At 47.0% G+C, this 15,679-nt stretch overlaps 1 protein-coding gene across 2 annotated transcripts in view; it reads right to left on the bottom strand.

Moving 5' to 3' along the window:
• fbn1 (fibrillin 1) overlaps positions 1–15,679 on the bottom strand; it is a 59,778-nt gene that overhangs the window by 37,930 nt on the left and 6,169 nt on the right. The window contains exons 7-17 of one of the 2 annotated variants that reach the window (XM_042061610.1): positions 11,997–12,194; positions 9,007–9,132; positions 7,130–7,255; positions 4,795–4,947; positions 4,132–4,350; positions 3,726–3,866; positions 3,415–3,534; positions 3,115–3,240; positions 2,488–2,607; positions 1,703–1,825; positions 1,021–1,173 (exon numbers count right to left, since the gene is read on the bottom strand). In XM_042061610.1, the coding sequence (XP_041917544.1) occupies positions 1,021–1,173; positions 1,703–1,825; positions 2,488–2,607; positions 3,115–3,240; positions 3,415–3,534; positions 3,726–3,866; positions 4,132–4,350; positions 4,795–4,947; positions 7,130–7,255; positions 9,007–9,132; positions 11,997–12,194 (1,605 nt within the window). The remainder of the gene's footprint in view (positions 1–1,020; positions 1,174–1,702; positions 1,826–2,487; positions 2,608–3,114; positions 3,241–3,414; positions 3,535–3,725; positions 3,867–4,131; positions 4,351–4,794; positions 4,948–7,129; positions 7,256–9,006; positions 9,133–11,996; positions 12,195–15,679) is intronic. The other variant, XM_042061611.1, reaches the window with a different exon arrangement.

Here is a 15,679-nt window from a genome sequence, read left to right as displayed (position 1 = left end):
AAGCTCAAAAACAAAGTCTGCATCGCTCCTGGGGCACAACAACTGTATTTCTCCTCATGATGTCAAACTTCACTGGCCATTAGAAAACTGAATGGTGTTTTTAAATGGCTTCCCTCTTCATCTGTCCTTTTGTCACTGACGATAATAGAAGGACTCAAGAGAGACTGAAAAGCTCCACAGTCTGTTTCCACTGCAGTATGCCTGATGCCCACTGCTGCCAAAGCCAAACTGGCCATACCCGTTCAGTAACATGTGTTTTATGAAGCAGTGGGCAAGGGAAGGTTATGTCAAGTGTACTTTTTCTGCGGGCAGTTTGCTCTTTTCTCTGATGATTAAAACCAGAGGTCCAGTTTGATTTTCTGTCATTAAACTGCACAGTAAATGTGAACTCTTGGAGAAGGAATTTAAATGGGCATGACTTGCCTGATTTCGTGTCAAATATCACCAGTCTTCCAAATGATTATATAAGAAATAATAAGTGCTGTAAAAATGGACTGTTGGCTATCTTTAATTAGCACAAGAAGGAGGTTTTCATAACAGGGCATCATAATTGAGCCCCAATGAAATAAAACAGTGAAACAGAACATGGAAGCCTTGTGGGTACATTTGTGCGATATTATTTGGAGGGCACTAACAAAAGTCCCTTTGTGTTTTCCAAAACATGAAAATTCTGGAGATTTAACAGTGCTTCAGAAATACCTACTGTAGATTAGAATGGATAGTACCACAGCCTCTCTCAAACTAGGGCCCTTTTCTCCACTGATAGGGAGTACAGATTTAATGTACCCAGGCGTTTTCAATTTGGATACTAACTTTGTATTTTACACATATCAGGTATGTTTAGCAGGATTACCTTTACAATAGCAGGATTTACCTTTACAAAACATGAGGCTCCAACAACTAAACCAGTGTGGTAAAAAAAAACACACATTTCCAAGGAAATAAGGAAGACATTATTCTTGTACTACTGACATTAGGCCCATTCCTGCCACGGGTGCTTTGAGTGAGGGGCAAAGATACCTGAGCTCTGAGGTGGGCACGGCTGGCAGGGCTCCCCGAAGGCGTAGTTCTGGTTAGCACAGCAGCACTCAGACTTGGTGACGGCACCGTGGAAGGGCCACACACACTGTCCCCTCTTGTAGCCTCCGTAGCATGTGCTGCGCATATGTGTATCTGAGGCCCAATGAGACCAGAGTGAGACACAATGACTCAGAGAGAGAGAGAGAGAGCAAGTGAAAGAGGGGAAAACATGATTCTTATCCTCTTACTCAATGAAAACAAAGAGAGACAAACAAAACTATCTGGGGGAGAAAAATAAGAAACCACTGGTACTGATGAAACATGTTGCATGATGCATCTTCGATGCTCTGCCAAAACAGTATTTAATCACTGAAATGTATACTAGAAATAACAAGCAGTTATTGGAAGCTTTATTTAATCTGTGGTCAGAACATGGGTATAGTAGTTTAAGGACTCACACACACACATACACATACACACACACACTCACACACACACACACACACACACACACACACACACACACACACACACACACACACACACACACACACACACACATACTGTACACACACACACACACACACACACACACACACACACACACACACACACTCAATTGAATTTACAAGGAAGCATAAGATAAACAAGTGTATGTTTTCTGATGACAGGCTCTACTCACCTACACACACACGGCCATCCAGGCCCACTGCCAGGCCTGGCATACACTCACACCTGAAGGAGCCCTCTGTGTTCACACAGCGGCCATTCATACACATGCCAGGAGTTTCGCACTCATTAATGTCTAGAGGAAGGACACAGAAAAGAACAAAGTATTAGACAATAGAATATTATAATGTTGTAACTCGCTTTGGACAAAAGCGTCTGCCAAGAAACATAAATATAAACATATTATTGCAATGCAAGACTACTATCACAGATGTGTTTACTATTGAAATGCAGTACTTAAGTGACACAGAGTGTATTGTTCCACTTTGAAATACTATACATCACATTTGTTCAGATTATTCTTTTCTGTGGTAAATTAGAAGAAAACACAGAAGTCTGTCATCAAACAAAATCATATTAACCTTACTATAAACTAACATTTCTTTTAGTCACTCCAATCTGTCAAACAAAAAATGTCCTTTTTTGGTCAGTCCCACAAAGCCTCTTAAAGAGTGAAAGCCATGCGTTATCAGAATTATGATAATGGAGTCCAAACCGTGATACGCTTGGGCTGGGTATTATGTCTGAGTTCAGTGAGCTGCGAGATCAGTTTACGCTAGCACAGACACGGAGAAGGGCTGCGGCCCCATGCTAGACTATACAAATCATTAATGAGAGCATTCATCAACGCCATGGCTTCACTAGGCCTCTTCCTGGACAGGCCTGAAGGCACAGCAATAATGAAGACATATACATGCACATACACACACACACACACACACACACACACACACTTACCTAGGCAGAAGCGTCCAGTGGGGTCCAGGTAAAAGCCTGGCTTGCAGATGCACTTGAAGCTGCCTTCCTCGTTCATGCACATGCCGTTTTGGCAAATGTTCCTCAGGCACTCATCCTGGTCTGTAAGGAGGACAAATGAGAACAATTCTATCAGCAAGTCCCACTCGGAGGGGCACAGACATCTTGGGGCAGTTTCTGTCTTTTTCTGTCTGTTTTCTTGGAAGCGAGAGTTTACATGAATATTAATAGTTATTTCATAGAAACAAAATATGTAATTGATTTAAGAATGTTTCATTACTGGATCTTGAAGGATAGCTGGTTCTAAATAACAGTTTTTCAGGAATTTTACAAATAAACTGTCTGTGACATCAAACTTAGTGACTAAATATGAATGGTAAAGCCTATTGCTACACTAATTTAGGGATAGTATAACATCATAATTAATGGCAAAGAGACTTATGAACAGCCATCATCAATGTTTGCAGCCCTATACACAAATGTAACTTTAAATAGCTAAAAACATGCACTAAACCAATGAATCTATCCTGGTAACAATTTAGTTTGGAAGTTACACACTAACAATAACAAATCAGAAATCAGTTAAGAGGCCAAGCTTCACAGCTTTACCTTGGCAGTTCTTTCCATCCAGTGTGAGTTCAAAGCCAGCATTGCACACACAGTTGAAACTGCCCACAGTGTTGACACAGCGGCCATTGTTGCAGATGCGCCCATTGGCCACACACTCATCCAGATCTGTCAAGATCAGTCAGAGTACTACATGAGTATGTGCGTTGGTCAGTCTTCTGGTGAACATTTGAGTGTGTGTGAGTGTGTGTGTGTGTGTGTGTGTGTGTGTGTGTGTGTGTGTGTGTGTGTGTGTGTGTGTGTGTATGTCTATGTGTAGTTATGTAGGTTCAACTGCTGTACCTTTGCACTCGGTCCTGGTGGCCGTGGTCTGGAAGCCTGGTCCACACTTGCAGAAGTAGGACCCTCCTGTGTTCACACACTCGCCGTGCACACATGGACTCCTCTCACACTCGTCATCATCTGTGGAACAGCAGCATATGAGCTTTTCAGTAACACTGGATCATCGTTTCAACAACCAGAAGCTGATTTTCAGAACTCAGAAAGTTGGAAAGAGGAAAAGCCTCCAGGAAGCTGAGTGAGATATACGTGTATCAGGCAAACTACATCTCTTCAAATAGCCACCATACATTACCATACATGACCATACTGACCGATGCACTCTCCACGGGAGTCCAGCTTATAGCCCATGTTGCATTCACAGCGGTAGCTCCCAGGGGTCGGAATGCAGCGGCCGTTAACACAGAGATTGAGATACAGCTTACATGTGTTGGTGATGTTCTGGGTCACAATGACTACAGTAAGGGAGGGAGATGCAGAAGAGCATGTAAGTGTAGGGCCTGTCACTGAGATGCAAAACATCCCATAATATGGCTTCCTTGGGTGATGGCTTGATTTAGAAACATGGCGGATTACAGAGTATCTATGGTTACATTATGGTGGGGTGCTAGTAATGAAGTGGCCCTCATAATTATTGACATGTGAATGTGGCTTTGGATAAGAGCGCCAGCCAAATGAATAAGTTTGAGTACATTAGCTGACTGTCGTTCAGCAAAGGCTCACCAGGACGAATGGGTTGTGGGATCTGTCCTGGGTCGATCGGAACCTGTCCTGGGTCGATCGGAATCTGGCCAGGACCAGGGTACGGACCAATGCCAGGACCAGTAGGACCACCGCCAGGACCAATAGGAAAACCTGGTCCCGTGATGATGGGAGGTCTCGGGACTGCAACACCAGGGCCAACGGCTGGGACTTGGGAGCACAGCCGTAGGTACTCATCTGCATGGACATGGGCCATTATGGCCAGTCATTAGAGTCATGCATTTGGAACATGAGTCCTTTTTTAATACCGACAAGATAGTACCACTTTAGCTACAGATGTCCAAGAGAGCCTCAAGGTACCAAATAACAACTGAAAAGAAAATCAGTCGATTTAGCATCAGTGTTTCCCAGAGAACTGAATTCCATTTGTGGTGGCTGGTTTGCAGAATTAACATGAATGCAACAGTTTTTAACAAATTAGCACAGCGTGGTTATGATGCTAACCAGATTTAAGCACAATTTAGTACAACCTGAAAAATCATTGTGTGGTGGTCAATGTTGATATTGTGGTGGGCCGCCACAAATAAGTCAATGTATGGGAAACACTGAGCATGTATCTGAAGATGACTTACTAGGCTGAATGCTGCACTGAAATGATCCAAATCCTAGTCTGATACCCACCTGTTCCTCTCATCGGGCACATCTCTGGGGTGACGGTGTTGGACCAGCAGCGGCCGCTGTCACAGCAACACTGGTACTTGGTCATGGGCTGCGAGTTGGGATTGGCACACCTGCCACTCACCATACTGGAATAGCAAAAGCCAGCACGGGCATCTGTGGAGAAGAGACAAGGATTCATCTCATGTTATTAGGTGGACAAATGGGGCAGTTTGTTATCGCATTATCGGATGTCTGTGGCCGCACATTTAGTCCTCTGGACATATCAAACTAGCAGGGCTGAGGTAGGGGGACATGGCTAGGGGCAGGCCCCTCGCGCTGCTCACCAGTCATGGGAAATCGATAGAGGCTTGGCAGGACTGCACGCTTGGAAGGGAGCGCTTCATAGCGGACATTCCTTCCGGACAAACATCCTCCAGGGGGAGAGGGATTTGTGACTGTGTGGGTCTTTCTGTGTATGTTTCTTTCAGTGAGTGTGTCTTTCTGTTTGTGTGTGTGTCTTTCTGTGTGGTGTGTGTGCGTAAGAGAGAGAGAGGGGGGTTATTATTTGTGTGTGTGTATTTGTGTATGTGCATGGGGTTAGTTATTATTTGTGTCTGTGTGTGTGGGTGGGTGCGTGGGTGTGTTTAAGAGCTGAAATTCTCTGACCCAGTTTCCCCTTTTCTGCAGAGCTTTCCGAGAATTCGGAAGAACCCAAGCGGGCTTGATAAGAGAGGGGACTTTTCTAACTCCAGATTTGGCGTGCGGAAGGGGCAGTACCACGTGCAGGGTGCGTCCTCACGTCTCTTTCTCCTACAGCCTTCCACACCACAGAATTGCCAACATAATGTCTCAAGCACAAGAGATATCACTGACATTGTAAAAAGTGGAAGAAAAAAAGTGAAAAACAGGGTTTCCGACGCTGTTGTCAGAGGATTTCAACCCCACAAATCACCCTAAAAACAAACACCATCATGATATCCACACGATGGATGAGAGCTTCTAGTGTCTCATAGTACACTATAAAAGGTCTGCATGATGTGTTGGTCAGCATCACAGAGTGGAGAGAACTCTAAAGCAGACATCTGGCCATGTGTCACTGGCAATGAGGCTGAGGCATTGACGAGGAAATGAAAACAGCTTGTGGCCCACAGCTGTGGATGCGCGGCGCAGCGTGCTGCACTTGCCCCGAGTCGCCGGAACGTCGGACAGTTTCACTCAGGGGGTGGGCGGACGGGCGGGCGGGCGTGCGGGCGGGGAGGATGATTCCCGTAAGACGTTTTTTGGACTGGTGACTTGGCCAGGGCATTTTAATGAGCCCAAGGAACATTGAGTTAGGAGCCCCGCAGAGGTGGCATGCGAGAGGGCAGTGGTCGTCCCAGAGCCCTAATGAGACGCGAAAGGGGAGACGGTGGCATGCAGGTATGCACAGTGTGACGCTACGCCCCGCACTCCTCCACTCCCCTCCTCTCCTCCTCTCCTCCTCTCCACCTCTCCTCCTCTCCACCTCTCCTGCCCTCCTCCCCTTCCTACCTCTCCTCCCTCTCCCCACCTCTCCTCTCCTCTCTTGCTGCCGCCACACAAGAAAATAGCTCATTGTTGCGGAATTATGAGCAAGCGACTACTGACCTAAATTCAGACGGCCAGGAGTTCCTCTCCTGCTCTCTCTCTCTCTTTCTCTCTCTCTCTCTCCCTCTCACTCTCTCTCGCTCTCCCACCCTCCCTCCCATCTTTTTTTCCCTTCCTCTTCTTCTTTCCCTTGGCCGCGGTTCAAGTGCTCTTCTCCACACGGCCTCCTCTGTGCCTGGGGAGCCGGCTCCGCTTACTCCCCCTGCCCTGAGCTCTGCCGCGGATCTGCAGCCCGCTCCGTTCCCATCCCTGGCGCTCGCATTAATCACCACGGGCCAGGGCTGGACGGACGAGTCCGCAGGGGCAGCTTAAGGGCCCAACGTTCCTCCCCAGAGGGAAAGCTCGGACGGGAAGGGGCCAGAGTCCAGTGGTGGTCATTAGCCAGACTTAATGGCTGAAAGGTGGTCGAGACTTTTGCATGCTTGAGGTAGAGGAGGGGGCGGGGGGAGGGGGGGGGGGGGGGACTGGCCTATCCCACTGTCTTTGGCAGGCAGAGGAGGCCAAGGGGAAAACCAACTTGACACCTTTTGTTCTCTGTGCAGAAACCTTCATTGAAATACATCACAATTTCAGATCATCTTGGCAGGTTACCTTGGCCATGTTGGCAGTCCTGTTTCCAAGAGCAATGCCTATCCACTCTCAGCAACAATTAATAACGCACTTGAACTTCCTACATCTGTGGATAAGTATCACAACACAAAGGACCATCTGCAGGTCTGGTTATACTCACCTATGCACCGAGAGCCATCTATCGCTGTGTCGTATCCCTGTGGGCATCTGCAGAAGTAGCTGCCGATGGTGTTGGAACATTCGCCGCCGCTGCATAGACCAGGGATAGTGGCACACTCGTCACGGTCTGCCAGAGAAACAAAAATATAGCGTGAGGAGGCCGACTTTAAGGAAACAATAGCATTTCAAACTGACACCTTGTGTAAGATCTCAGAGGAACACATAAATACAGACAGTAGACTACAGTTTTTAAAGTGGAAAGTCTAACCTCATGACAGCACAGAGCCGGTGAGAAAAAAGAACATGATTGCAGGATATTAAATTCAGCGTCTCTTCTCTGGTATACACTCCATGGCTGTTCAAACCACCTTTGGTTTGTGAATGCAGAAATTACACTGATGTGAAAACTACCAAAGCTGGTTTTGACTTCCTTATGGAACCATTCTAAGAATTAGATTATTATTTCTGGGCAAAACAGTGCAAACATACTTCAGCACGAAAATGATCACCGCAAATGCATCCTTGGCCAACACTGTATATTTCAGTGAATCAAATTGGACTGTACAAATAAGACTGGTCTGGAACTAATAGCTCCTTAATAGACCTCTACTCCTGCAAGTTTTAATAATAGCAATGGAAGAATCAGTCCTTCATTTGTATCAGTTTTGTAAAGGACGCCAAAGGAAGGTTTCCAGAAGCCTTGAACATTTTCTCTTGGGCCAACAAGTAAAAAAGCAAAATGTTCTCTTCAGAATTCTTTAACATGAGCCCAGGCCATGTACAGTGTATGTGCCAGCAGTGGATGTAAGCTTGAGTTTACTTATGGATTAGTCCTCTGCAGTGCCTTATTGAAGGGGCTTTCACAAGGCCTCCTGCTGGGAAGACAAACATGGGAAACATACTACAGTGTGTCCCGGCTGCTACCCAGCTCTGGGAGAGGAGAGAGCGAAGCAACCACAGCATGACCCAGAGTCCAGTAGACGACTCGGCACACCGACCACAGGGCTCTGCACTGGTGATTTGAGCTCCTCCTCAAGGGGGCCAGGAAAACCCTAAAGTCCCTCAACTGAGAAAGTTAATGTGCAGCTAGAGCTAGTGCAGAGGCTGTGTCTCTCAAAAGGGGAGCTGTAAAGGCCACTAACTTGGAAATACAATACCACCTATTGTTTTCCATCAGTTTCAATTATACACTGCATCTTTTGTCTTTTGTGCTAATATCCAATGTAGAAATCCATAAGACAAGACAGAAAATTGCCTAGATACAGTAGATGTAGCAAAGTAAGAAATATGAATTCTGTGATAAACAAATGTATGCAATATTTAAGCAGTCTGTTGTATTTTGAATGTGTGGCACTCTACTGAATGGCTCTGCAGCTGCTGACTTGAGTGAAGCCCTGCTGAAGCACTTATGTTCCAGGATGCCAGCCAGCTGCAGACCAGGCAGCACACTCACACGGAGGACTTCACATGTGCTGCACTTAACCTGGCATTCACGCTAACTTGGCAGTAATTAAACAAAATGATTAAAAAAAGAAAGCATCCCAGAGCAATGTAATTATGTCTAATTTAAAAGAGGGTCGGCAGTCTAATTGATATACACCCATGATAATTAAGACCCTGGAGGAATGAACCACAGCCCATAGGAAGTTGCTTTTACAAGGAGACAGAATTCTCCTAAACTAGCGCCCCAGGATGGATGAAATCCTTTAGACTGCTGCGCATGTGAGAGACGGTGTGACACATCAAGTTGAATAAAGCTGCTCTGTTGCTGCTGCCGGCTCTACTGCCCTCACACTGGGGCTCCGTACTGAATGATCTTTTGAAACCTTTTTTCTTGATATATGTGTGCCTCCCAAATGACAATAAAAAATAATCTACCTTCACATTTCTGGCTGATTTCATTGAACTTGTGTCCGGCAGGGCATTTGCACTCGAAGGATCCCACTGTGTTTATACAAGTTCCTCCCTGACAGAGTCCAGGAATGGCCTGGCATTCATCCACATCTGCAGAGGAAAAACAACCCGCAATGAAAGAAAAAACATGTCATGGCAACTCATTTGTTCACACCAATACTACTCATCTGCCAGAAGATATCTGTTAAACAAATGGTGGGTGAAAAGCAGAGGAGAAATGAACACAACCACAATGACACAAAACTGGACTGGTTATATACAGTACTTACAGAGATTTTTCACCCAAAGGAAAAACATTTCCAAGTGTAGCACAGTAATGACCAAGAGTCCAACTGTTTGACCCGTGACAGTAAATACTGTGCAGGCAGTGGACAGTAGAGCATCAAAGGAACCTACGAAATTATGGCATCAGATGCATTACAGATCTTGATGCTCCAGTCCATGAAGAGAGCATGTTTACTGATATTCCCCAGCCATTTCTGAAGCATTCCGTGACCCCTTGAAAGGGGAGTGGATGTATAGGCTGCTTATCTTCTGGCATTTCATATGCAGGCACCCAAACACAGGTGCAGGCATTTCCAAATACCCTTTGTCATTCACTTGGACGGTTTTCATTGAAATGTGTATGAAAAGCTTTATGTCTGACTAGAATTACAAGCGAGCAGGGGTCCTCCCATGTAAATTATCATCTGGGAATCCACAGTATACATGCGTGTGTGTGTGTGTGTGTGTGTGTGTGTGTGTGTGTGTGTGTGTGCACGTGTGTATTGGAGAAGGTAACTGCTGTGCGTGAGAATGGGAGACACTGATGAGCATTGAGAGGAGGCTGCTCTGCGCTTGCGGAGACGTGCGGCCTCCTGAGTGCACTAAAGCCCCAGCCTGCTAAGCAGAGCACACTCACTCACACAGGGCCTGACCAGACCAGAGCAGAGCAGAGCAGAGCAGAGCAGAGCGGAGCAGAGTGCGGGAGACAGGAATGCATCCCACCAGTCGCGCACACACACACAAACATGCAGCGCGTAGTAAATCAGAGTGAGCAAGAGAGCAGGGGGGAGAGTAAAGAAGGGCGAGATCGGAGGAGACAGAGACACAAAGAGTCCAAGGGAGACGGAGTGGATGGGGGGAGGGCGGGGGGGGGGGGGGCGATGAAGGAGAGAAAGAAGGAAGGAGGGAGGGAGAGCCAGCGTCCCACAGACAGCCAGACGATAAAGGAATTTATACAGCTGGAGGAATTAGAGAGGAGGCCAAAACTCGCAGTGGAGAGAGAGAGAGAAAGAGAGAGAGAGAGAGAGAGAGCCTTTAGAGGACCTCGCCGGGCACAGCCGTTGCTCAGACACATCTGGAGCAGCACAACACCTTCACAGGAAGACCTCTAGCCAGGCAGAAAGGGCTCAGGCCGTGCCAAAACACAGGGCACATGCATGTAGAGTGTGTGTGTGTGTGTGTGGGAAAGGGAGACAGGGGGGCTGATTGTGCGTCTCCCTGGGGAGGTCAGAGAGACAGAGCGAGAGGGAGAGATAGAGGCTAGACGGAGAGAGAGAGAGAGATTGAGTGAGTGAGTGAGTGATTTGTTGCCAGGCTAACAAAAGAGACAGTATAAGAGGCAGCGTGTGTTAATTTCTGCCTGATGACAGGTGAAGGGGGACATGTGGCGAACCCGTCTGTCTGGAACAGGGGCAGGAACAAGGGCAGGGGCAGGGGCAGGGGCAGGGGCAGAGGCAGGAACAGGGGCAGGGGCAGGAACAGGGGCAGGGGCAGGGGCAGGGGCAGAGGTAGGAACAGGGGCAGGGGCAGGGGCAGAGGCAGGAACGGGGCAGGGGCAGGAGCAGGAGCTCCGTCTGAGGAGCCCAGCTCAGTCAGTCTGGCTGGCTGCTCGGCTGCCTCTCTCAGGGTCAGCTGTGGTCGGCAACCACTGCAGCCCTGTCCTACACACTGTGGTCAACACTGAGGTGAAGCCACACAGGCATTTCTGTCTTTTTAACATGGTGATGGTGGAGCCCTGTACTGGGGGCAGTTTGGCCTTTCTTTCTGTGCTCCTGAAGCATGTGGCTTGGGCACTTTGTGTTTCCCATTTTCAGAGCACAAATAGTTTGTTTGAGCAACCACACTGGGTGGAACTAGAAGATACTAAGAGAAGAACTCAGGGAGCTCGCCTTTAAACACAGTAATGGTAAAACTTCACACTGGTACCACCAAGGCTCATGTAGGGAAAGGCCCGATGCAGAATGCAAGAGAAATGGGTGTTTCCAACTCACTGTGGCATGCAGGGGAAGTGATGCGTTTCAAAAAACTCCTTCTGTGAAAATCCAGACTTTTTTTTTCCCTTTTACTTTTGTTCCATCTGCTGACCTGCAGGTGTTTCCAAATCCTTTTTTTAAGGAACCCTTTTTTAGCTCTGCGCTGCAGCAGTGGCCAGATGGGACATTTTGTGCCTACCGGCCACATGTCCGCACTCAGCTGCCCTGACCGTACACTTTTAAAAGAGGCTTCGGAATCCATCCAGAAGTCAGCCATAAAACTGGCCTGGCTGAGATGAAATAAGATTTCAATGGGATAGAACAGATGCAGCCTGAAAATTACAATGACCCATCAAACCTTCTGACTTCCAGCAGTAGTTACGAGGGCTCTGATATTATGACTTTTCAAGGCTTAGCCCGTAATGAGGAGAGTCTATATTAAGAAAGCCTCCCAGAGCTGCTCCACTCTGTCCAGCTCCCCCTGTGTCAGCGGTGGGGCTTCCGTGCTGATCTCGGTGTGTGTTGGGCCTGAGCGGCAGGCTTCATTCTAATGAAGGTGCCTCCGCATGGTGCGGCCAGCCAAGCACAAACGCTCGCTTCTGACAGTCCACTTGGCCCTCGTGTCCGACAGCATTCCAGAGACGGGGGGACCGAAACCAATTTAACTCAATTATGGCTAATCCCCCGGGAAAGGGGGTCATCGGCGCAGCGGGTTACCTTGACAAGCGCCCGTCCGGTGGTTCGGAATGAAGCCGCGGCGACAGGGGTGGGGCTGCGCAGGGCACATCTCGCAGGGGTGCCCCCAGGCACGGCCCACTGTGGCACAGCACAGCGTCTTGGTGCACACGATGCCACTCAGCTGGCCCTGGCACATCTGGTTGGTGACGGAGGCGAAGCAGGGCCCGGTTCTGTAATCTGTGGAGGGAGTAGAGTTGGCACGCACACACACACACGCACACACACACGCACACACACACACACACACACACACACACACACGCACACACACACACACACACACACACACACACACACACACACACACACACACAGGCCTTTGAGAATAGGTGTGGAAAGCAATGCCGAGCATAGAGAGAGCATTGTGTGGTTTGTGCTTTTTTAAATCATGATTTGGCTGGCTTCAGAGGTGGGCTGAAGGGAATTGATGCTTTTAAAGGAACACGCCAATGCCACGGCAACAGAGCAGAGAAGTGTATACATCCTCGTATCTAACTCTAGGGTAGATGGCAAATAAGCTCCTTTCCCAAAAAGTTGGCCTGTTCCTTTAACTGAAGTGAACGGTACGCGCACAGCAACACAAAAGAGGGCAAAACACACAGGCAGTTCTGCAGCCAGTTTTGGAGGGCTGTTGTTCTTTGAAAAGCCTGTTCGAGACAATACTCACATAAACACACACCCACGCACAAAACACACGTGACATGAACTTTCTCTCCACTTGCTATCTATTAATCTCTCCCTCTCTCCATCCGTCTGTCTCACTCTCTGTTTCCTTCTCTCATGCGAACACAAACAAGCACACACAATTTAACTTGGACATGAAAGACAGAGAATGCCCAGGAGTAAAGTCTGTTGCTGGTGCCTAAGGACTTCAACATTACACACATGTAACCACGCCGTCCAGCAGGGATTTATCATTGGCAGACAAAGAGAAAGTGATGACTATTTCTCAAGGCAGTGTTCTCGAGGTAATGGTGAGAGTATGACTAGGATGTTGACATCAGATTTCAACATGCAAGTCTGTTGAGGGAGAAAAATGAAATAGCTGATCTTTGTTGTTGCACTGATGGAAATATGCTTGTGATAATGCAGCATGGTCTGCCAACTGGCGTCTCCGAGCGACACACATATTGTGGGATACACAACTAGAGCAGAGATGTTTCATGTTTCATGCACAATAATAATCTCAACTCGGTTGGTTTACCTGTCAAAGCTCATGCTGACAGGTTTAGCGCCCTGGCTAATGCGGCGTTGTTCACGGGACGTGGGATACCCCACTTGAGCTCCAGTGTGTTACCGTGAAGTCTCTCCCCTGCCCGTAAATGCCATTGGGATGAAGTCTAAACAGGCGAGATCCGTATCGGTGGTGTGAGCGCTTCGCTGCTCCAAATTGTGACTGGCAGACGTCCAGGGACAAAAATCATTCCCACATTTTACAGCAGACAACAGTCAGCATGAGGAAAGCGGCAGAGCACCAAACGCCCGTCCCGTTCCAAAAGAGCCGCCGTTTTGAAACAAATGAAACATTGTGTCCTTCGGACTTCGGGAGACGGTGCACGTGACTCACGTGCACTCGCGTCTAACTGTAACTTTTGTTTTGTTTTGCACTTTCCTCTTTCTGGCATATCAAGTATTCGTAACATAACTAGGTCATCCTTCTCTATAAAGTATCCTCTTAAGTACTTTTACAGTGTTGAAGCCCTGTGCTCGAGAAGAATCATTCATTTTCATATCTGGAGTAATTAATTACCCAGAAGTCCCTCTCAAATTCTCTTCTGAAGTCACTAGGGGCCTGGGAAAGGGTTCAGGAAAAGCTCACACTTGAGAGTAATATCAGTCTAATGCTACTGCAATACTCTGCCTGCTGCAGTAATCCCTCTCTCGCCCTTTGCTTACAGTAGAGAAGGAATGAAGGCAGCAGGAGACTGTAGGACTGTTTAACAGCCCAGCTCTTAAGTAGGGTCAGAGCACAACTTAAACTTTAACTTGAACACTGCTTTATAAAAGAGACCTCACTTCCATTGGGCCAGATAGAGCTTTCAGAAATGTTCAACTTCATATATATCATACGTGTTCTAAGATGTAAAACCACAGCGGATAACAAAGGGAGCATGAATGATGGCGACAATAACGAAAAAACAGTCAGATCTCGCATTATAGCTTTCTCTCTCTCTCTCTCTCTCTCTCTTTTGAGACATGAGATAGAGAGTTCCTGTGTGGAGGGAAACTGTAGTGTCATTCCAGTGTTCATCCAAGCTCTTTGTCCAAGCACATCTGTGGGATACTCCCAGTGTCTGCAGACATCTGGGAACAATCCGGGCGGCAAACAGCTCCACAGTCTCCCCTCCATTGGATCGCAGCAGCCCCCGTGCACAGGCGAGGGAGACCAGCAGACGCTGGGCAGCAAACGGTCAAATTATAACTTTTTACGACGTCTGAGGGACTGGCTTTATGATATTAGCGTAGTCCTGAGACACTGTTTACACATACACCCACGCACGATATAAAAATACATGAACTTTCTGTCCTGTCCTGTATTAACAGTGAGTGGGCTTGAATGAGGAGGCCTTGAACTGGCCATATGAGTCTCAATGTTGGCTCCATTTGAGCTTCTCCATGTTTACACAAAAACAATAGATTTGGTGTGAAAGTGAGAGCAACACAATGAATTAGGTCACTACTTTTCCTGGAGGGGTCCCAGAAAACGTGTTTATACCAAAATGCCATCTAACGTCTCACATTTTTTTTTCCAGCTCCAGAGTTCCAGAGTTAAGCCCAGCCTTCCCTTCTTTCCTTCAGCTCTTGGATTACCTTCAGTGCACAGCCATGCCAAGCCTTCCCCTGGCTACAAACTGGATGACCTAATCCACCAGCATGTTCCTCAACTGTCTTGTGGATTTGGATATTTGGGTGGAACTCATTTCAAGACAGCTGTCAGTATTCATTTGTTGCTTTTAGAGCCCACATAACGCTATGACTGGACAATAGTGTCCCTGTGGCATTTGTAGCGTTTTGAATGCATACCATCGCATACATTTAGCATCTAGCCAACTCTAGATTTACAACTCGGTCACGGCTTTATGACTAGATTTATGTCCTTATTTCCTCTCTTGAACAAACAAACACAGTGTCCTTTAAATATGTGGTCACAAATGGTTTACATTGTGCATACTGGACTATCAGAATGACTACCCTGACACACTGTTTAAAATCTGATTTAAAGACAGAAGAGAGGGAGTGCAGGCTATCTCACCATATGTGTAGTGGATAACTATCATTTAACTGCTATTGACCATGAGACATAAAAATGTGTGATAAGACACAGACAACAGGAAAACAAGAAGTCAACAATAAAAAAAACATCTTGTCTAATTCAGGCTGTTGCCAAGAGACCACAAACCAAGTGTTTATTTTGCGGTTGCCTCATAATATTGCAACCCACGTCATATTTTAAGTCTGTGCAACCAGATTAAATTAATCAGCATTTAATGAAGTCAGTCCACAACCTTGGACACATACCCTTGGTGAGGGGTGGGACCGTAAATTCCTTTAGAGTATCCAAACTATGCCATTATCAGTGCTACTATACTTCACTGTCAACAGTGAAAAGTTCAGATTTAACCTAATCCAATCTTGGATAAGAATCCCATCATTAACTTAAA

Source organism: Alosa sapidissima, chromosome 14 (genome assembly GCF_018492685.1).
Source record: "Alosa sapidissima isolate fAloSap1 chromosome 14, fAloSap1.pri, whole genome shotgun sequence".
Classification (NCBI taxonomy): Eukaryota; Metazoa; Chordata; class Actinopteri; order Clupeiformes; family Clupeidae; genus Alosa; species Alosa sapidissima.
Note: the sequence above shows the minus strand (reverse complement) of the source record. Positions and strands in the feature narration are given on the sequence as shown.